The sequence below is a fragment of the Salmo salar genome, chromosome ssa02, assembly GCF_905237065.1.
Source record: "Salmo salar chromosome ssa02, Ssal_v3.1, whole genome shotgun sequence".
In the NCBI taxonomy this organism is placed as follows: domain Eukaryota; kingdom Metazoa; phylum Chordata; class Actinopteri; order Salmoniformes; family Salmonidae; genus Salmo; species Salmo salar.
Window position 1 is genome coordinate 19016384 of NC_059443.1, and position 6557 is coordinate 19022940.

Here is a 6557-nt window from a genome sequence, read left to right on the forward strand (position 1 = left end):
CTAACTCATGCTAAGCAATTGATTGGGTTAATGTACATATTTTGAGGGCAGTTCCTTTCACCACAAAACTCTCTGAACATCAGACATGTCCCCCCATCTAAACTCCTCCTCTTCCGGATTTCTATTGGTTAGTCAGCCCGAAAGCCCATCCTGGTTCGATGGCGTTATCGAATCAAAAGGCTCGATGTCATATGAAGCCTTGTGGTCCCACGGCCCTGCCATCACTCGCGAAGGCTGTCGGGACGTTTAGTTCCTAAGCTAAGCGGTAAAATTAACGCCATTGTGGTGAAAAACTACAATATACCGAATTACTAAATTCTGCGTGCGTCGTACTCTCCCATTTGACAGGTAAAGAAACACCAGTGAAGAGGGATTTGCCAAACAGACTGTCACTACGAGCAAGGACAAGATAATCATGGTAAGAAGGACAGCAGATATCAACCTAGTGTGAAATTGCTTATCTAGTTATCTATTTATGAAAGGGATCTAACTTTCAGGCTTGATATCGCTCTGTGTCGTGAATGTCTAGCCAGACAAGTTTACTATCTGGAGACTAAGCTCTGTCTACAGTAGCTAGGTAACGTTAGGTAGCTAGTCGTATTCTAGCCAAGGTAACTTGCTATTTTTACTCATGTTAGTGGGTCATCTCTATTATTAGACTTTGTTTATCTGGGTCTTTCGAGATAGTGAACACAGACTGTTAGCTATAGTTTCACCTCAAATTCGTCACATTACTGCAGAGAACAGACTGTTGAAGCTACTGCTGACAGCACCGCTGGGATGTTGCTAGCTGTCATTTACTGTAGTTGTGCAGTTTGCTGTAAAGATGTTCACCCTTTCTGCTTGTGTGTGTAATGAGCTTACAGTTTTAGTTAGTTAGCTACATTGGTATAACCAACTAACTTAGTACTGTTAGCTAACAAACTGAGAGTTGTTGTCGTTGACACTGTGAACTATGTTTCTGTGTAAGCATTTTTTTTGGGGGGGGGATAAGCACAAACCAGACCTTGTATTAACATGTGATGCTTTGGAAACTAATGCTGTTGTTTTCTATCTCCTTCTTGCCTTTCCCTCACAATCTGAAATGTCCTCTGCTCTCAGGGTGACAGTAGTTGCAGCAACGGGACCCACCACTCGGGGGCAGTGCAGTCAGACCCACAGCTGTTTGAAGCCCAGTTTGAGGAGCTGGTGACTGAGCTCACAGAGCAGGACCTCACAGACTCTGTCCTCACTGACGCTCTCAACAGACTCCGAGAGGTAGGGTGTGTTGTGTTTGGGTGTGTAGGGGTTGTGAGACCACTATAGGAAGTTAAAAAAAAGTATTTCTCCTTCAGATCTATGAGAAGTGTCTAGGGGTAGTTGCTAGTTTGATTTGAGAAATTGAGATGTGCAAAGATGCCATACAACTCATCTCTATTTCTCTGTCTCTCTTTCTCTTAGGTGTTGCATTACAACACTCCTGGAGGAAAAAGAAACAGAGGTCTGTCTGTGATTGGCTCTTTGAGGGAGCTTGTTCCTCCCACTGAGCTGACCCAGGATGCTGTGCGAAGGGCCCTGCTAGTTGGCTGGTGCATTGAGCTGGTGAGAGACACACACTCAGTTATTGCATCAATTAGCACTTTGCTGAGGTACCACAGTGAAGTGACTAACGCTGACTTTTTATTTCTCTCTCTCTCTCTCCTCTCTCTCTCTCAGCTCCAGGCGTTCTTCCTGGTAGCTGATGACATCATGGATGCTTCAGTGACTCGGCGAGGTCAGCCCTGCTGGTACAAGAGGGTGAGACTGACTAATGTTATCGCTCACACAAGAATTGTAGTCTAATCTAAAAGCATTGTTATGGTCAGCCAACTGGTTTACCCAAAACTAACTGTAAGCTTACATCAACTTCCATATTGCATCACCTGCCAACAACACCATGTGTCCCTGTTAACGTAGTAGGGTTTGAAGGGTTTGCTCAGTCAGTAACATGGCTGTTGTTTCTCAGGAGAGAGTGGGTCTGGATGCCATCAATGATTCCTTCCTCCTGGAGGGATCCATCTACAGACTACTGCGCAGACACTGCAGGGCACAGCCCTACTATGTACACCTATTGGAGCTCTTCACTGAGGTACACACACACACACACACACACACACACACACACAGCTGACTCTTGTGCTGTAGCTGACTATTGTTTCTCTGTCCCTGTGTGTTTCAGACGTCCTTCCAGACAGAGCTGGGCCAGGCACTGGACCTGATGACCGCTCCTCCTGGTCAAATAGACCTCAACCGCTTCACCATGGAGAGGTTTGTAAGAGAGAGAGAGGGGGGATATAGAGATGGAGGGGTATATGGAGATTTAAGGTACAGGTGATTGGGTGTTGTTGACAGAATGAGTGTATGGCTGTTGGGGTTTGGAAGGGTATAATCTTTATTCTTTCTCCCTCCCTCTCCCTGTGTGTCAGATATAAGGCCATAGTAAAGTACAAGACTGCCTTCTACTCCTTCTACCTCCCTGTGGCAGCAGCCATGTACATGGTGAGTGTTTAGTGTTGTAATGTCTGGTCAGTCTCATTATACAAGGTGCAGAAACTGTAACTTATAGAAATGGAGTATCTCTTTCTGAATAATTCCCAGGCGGGCATCGACAGTGAAGAGGAACACAACAACGCCAAGCACATCTTACTGGAGATGGGAGAGTTCTTCCAGATACAGGTGAGACCACAGTAATTCTATGAGACTGACACACACACACACACACACACACACACACACACACACACACACACACACACACACAAACACAAACAATGTCATAACAGCATTGTTTTACAATGCTTCTCTGTTGCCAGGATGACTACCTGGATTGCTATGGCGACCCGGCGGTGACGGGGAAGATTGGAACAGACATCCAGGACAACAAATGCGGCTGGCTGGTGGTGACCGCTCTAGGGGTCATGACCCCGGAACAAAGGGCAGAGCTGGAGGTGAGAGGTCAACCATGAACAGTTGACCATAAACACATCAAACCATGATGGATGGAGGATTGAATGCATTTATTAACTTCTTTACATAGCTCAATACAGTAAACTGCTCTGACTAGACTATCTCTGGTGAGGAATAATTCACTTTTATTTTATTTTCCTCTTCCAGTCATGTTATGGTCGGCATGACAGTGTGAGTGTGGAGAAGGTGAAAGCACTGTACAACACCCTACAGATGCCCACCCTGTACCACCAATACGAAGGCGACAGCTATCAGCGCTTACAGAAACTCATCGCGCGTCACGCCCAAAACCTTCCACACGCAGTTTTCCTCAACTTCGCCAAGAAAATCTACAAGAGAAACAAGTGAAGACTGTGATGAGGGGACTGTTTTTATTTAGTGTGTGTTGCACTGTAGCTGGACTGAGGAGGGCTAGTTGGTGTGGCTGCTTCCATTTCGGTCCCCTGCTCCTACCCCTTCAGTGAACACCATGGGGTTAAGGGCTAGGGCAGGACTCTCCAACCCTGGTCCTGGAGAGCTGCCATCCTGTAGGTTTTCGCTCCAACCCTAATCTAACGCACCTGATTGTAATAAGAGTGGAAACCTACAGGAGGGTAGCTCTCCAGGAACAGGGTTGGAGAGCCCTGGGTTAGGTTAAGGGTCTAGGGACCTAAATAGAACAAGGCTTTAGTTTGGACTGTGAGTGATCCTGGTTGCGATTTGGCCAGTCAGTCTTAAACCTGGTCTTCAAGGACCCCTGTGTGCCCACTTTCTTTTCTCCATAATATGATTTTCAATTATGTACAGAATAACTGATTACTCAAACTGGGAATATCATGTCATCAAAAAAGTATGTCTGTCTCTGTATCAATCTCTTTATTTATTGATGATGACGTGAGTATGACATCATGTCACTGTTAGGAGCTGTCTGCTCTAGAATCCTGTGGATTTGATGATGACGGCAGGGAGTGACATTATTGGTTGATGATCACATCAATCAGGATGGCAACCTTGGGCCCTGTTTAGCAGAGTGCTCTGGTCTCTACCGGCCGAGTGCTCTGGTCTCTACCGGCCCGAGTGCTCTGGTCTCTACCGGCCCGAGTGCTCTGGTCTCTACCGGCCCGAGTGCTCTGGTCTCTACCGGCCCGAGTGCTCTGGTCTCTACCGGCCCGAGTGCTCTGGTCTCTACCGGCCCGAGTGCTCTGGTCTCTACCGGCCCGAGTGCTCTGGTCTCTACCGGCCCGAGTGCGTCTGGTCTCTACCGGCCCGAGTGCTCTGGTCTCTACCGGCCCGAGTGCTCTGGTCTCTACCGGCCCGAGTGCTCTGGTCTCTACCGGCCCGAGTGCGTCTGGTCTCTACCGGCCCGAGTGCTCTGGTCTCTACCGGGCCGAGTGCTCTGGTCTCTACCGGCCCGAGTGCTCTGGTCTCTACCGGCCGAGTGCTCTGGTCTCTACCGGCCCGAGTGGTTTAGTAGAGTGCAGTCTATAGAGCAGGAGCTTCCTGAAAGGAACAATCCTACTGTCTCTCACACCATGTTCTGTCTTTGTATTTTGTTTTCTCTATCTCCCTCTGTGTAATCATCTCTTTCTGTATAATTACTACTGTACATCTACCTGCTGCTGACAATATGGCATCTTATTGCTTTTAATAAAGAAATGTGACCAACATGGGTTTGGTATTCAGAACTTTAGTGGAAAACAATATAAAGTACAGCGAGCTCTAACACTGTATGGCTTTCCATCATGATTCATAAAGACAATGAGTGTGTTTTTCACGGTTCCTGTGTTTAATAGGGAAACAGTATAGCCCTGTCTTGCTCATCAGTGTGAACAGACTACTATACAGCATGTGCTTTTACCACTGAGAATGAAAGAGAATTATAAAGATGGAGGGAGTATGATGGCGGATAAAAGAGAATACGGTAGAAGATTCCGTAGTGATTGTCTTCTTCTTGGAGGGAGGAAGGGAAGGCTGGGGGATGGAAGGAGCTGACATGAACAGAGAGGGAGATTGATTGGTGAGGCAGAAGAGGGGTGTGTTCCCGGCGGAGGAGCTAGAGAAATAGGCGGATGACGAAAGATAAGGTGGTCGCGAGAGGAGCGAGATCTCGCTTTAACCCTTAGAGAGGCTGTCCGTTGGTCGGACGGGGTTGCGTGCGCTCGCATCCGTTTACCGAGAACGGGCTCCAGCATCTCCATCTTCTCCTCAACCGAGCCGATGGTGAGTCAAATATCTCACAATCATATGATTATAGGTGTTGTTGACCAAATGCTCTCTATGTACCGAGATCTAGGCTATATGTTTTGCTATGCTTTCAACCCCTGCCCACATCCCCAGATCCAGATAACCAATTTGAATAGCCGTTGTCTTGATTTATAGCTTACGGTTGTTTACTAGAATGACAGACATAGGCATGTTATAGTTCATTTAATAACAATTGCGATACATTTTGTCATTAGTAGCGGGTGGTGGCTGTGTCAGGACGATGCGGCTTGAGGTACCCCCTCCTCCTCCTCTCCCCTCCCCTCCCCTCTTCCTCTCCCTCCCCCTCTCCTCTCCCCTCCTCCTCTCCCTCCCCCTCTCCACGGTCTCCATCCGCCACTTCAGGTCGGTAAATCCGATGGTAAATACCGAAAATCCAGCAGATGATGTGCTCTGCGGTTACGGGGCGTTATTCTAACGGTTCTGAACAGGCCGACGTGTCCCAGGCCCGATCTAAGCGCTGTTCAGGTTCTGATTTATATGGGCCTACCTTCTTCTCCCGGTTTGATGTGAAGGGCACGGTGCTGCTGCTGTGGAGGAATATGAGCAGTGTGTTTAGCCTGGGCAGTGGATGGCTTTTAAAAGACAGCCTGCACCTTAGTCATTGCGCAATTGAGGATTTTCTGCTCTAAATCATTTGATCTTGTTTACTAAAGATGTTTGTACTAGGCTATATATTGGGGGCAGCAGGTAGCCTAGTGGTTAGAGCGTAGGGCCAGTAACCAGATCGAATCCCCGAGCTGACAAGGTAAAAATCTGTCGTTCTGCCCCTGAACAAGTTAACCGACTGTTCCTAGGCCGTCATTGTAAATAATAATTTGTTCTTAACTGACGTGCCTAGTTAAAATAAATGTCAACAAAAAATACATGACTTTTACCCATCGAATACATTCAAGGGTCTAGAAAGATTTATTAAATAGATACAACTTGCATCAACGGTTTTATGTTAGAGGCAATATAAGCGACCTAGTTCCTGAAACACTTGGCAAGAACACATTTGGCAAAGCAAATACAGTAGGAAGATCAATGACTGAGAGGTTGACGGTGTGATATTTGGTTGCTTCCTGTGTAAATAATTTCCGTCAACATTTATTTTAACGCAAATAAGCTTAGAATTGAGATAGTTCATTTTGATTTATCACGATTCAATTTACATGGCCTATACTTCACCTATTTGTCAGAGAGCGAGTGAGAGTTACAGTACATCCTTTCTCAAGGGTTTAACATCATCACTCCATCAAGCTGAATCTCAGAGTAGACTGGGATGCTGAAGGATGACAATAATCCTTCATTAGTTCCCAACTGTTTTCATGGAGATCTCCTCTCTTATC

General features: G+C 46.6%; 1 protein-coding gene across 2 annotated transcripts; it reads left to right on the forward strand.

The window, feature by feature from the left end:
- Positions 1 to 357: 357 nt before the first annotated feature.
- fpps (Farnesyl pyrophosphate synthetase) lies at positions 358 to 4631 on the forward strand. 2 transcript variants are annotated; one of them, NM_001140378.1, is given in 10 exon segments: positions 358 to 418; positions 1102 to 1257; positions 1441 to 1581; positions 1696 to 1776; positions 1985 to 2107; positions 2198 to 2286; positions 2445 to 2517; positions 2617 to 2694; positions 2832 to 2966; positions 3133 to 4631. In NM_001140378.1, coding segments are annotated over 10 exon segments (1080 nt in total). In that variant the 5' UTR covers positions 358 to 415; the 3' UTR covers positions 3334 to 4631.
- The last annotated feature ends 1926 nt before the right edge of the window (positions 4632 to 6557 follow it).

Coding starts and splice junctions, on each gene's coding strand:
- fpps (XM_045695795.1), top strand. CDS start 1,729: ATGGATGCTTCAGTGACTCGGCGAGGTCAGCCCTGCTGGTACAAGAGG. Junction 2,108..2,197: donor TATTGGAGCTCTTCACTGAG/GTACACACACAC, acceptor TGTGTGTTTCAG/ACGTCCTTCCAGACAGAGCT. Junction 2,967..3,132: donor AACAAAGGGCAGAGCTGGAG/GTGAGAGGTCAA, acceptor TTCCTCTTCCAG/TCATGTTATGGTCGGCATGA.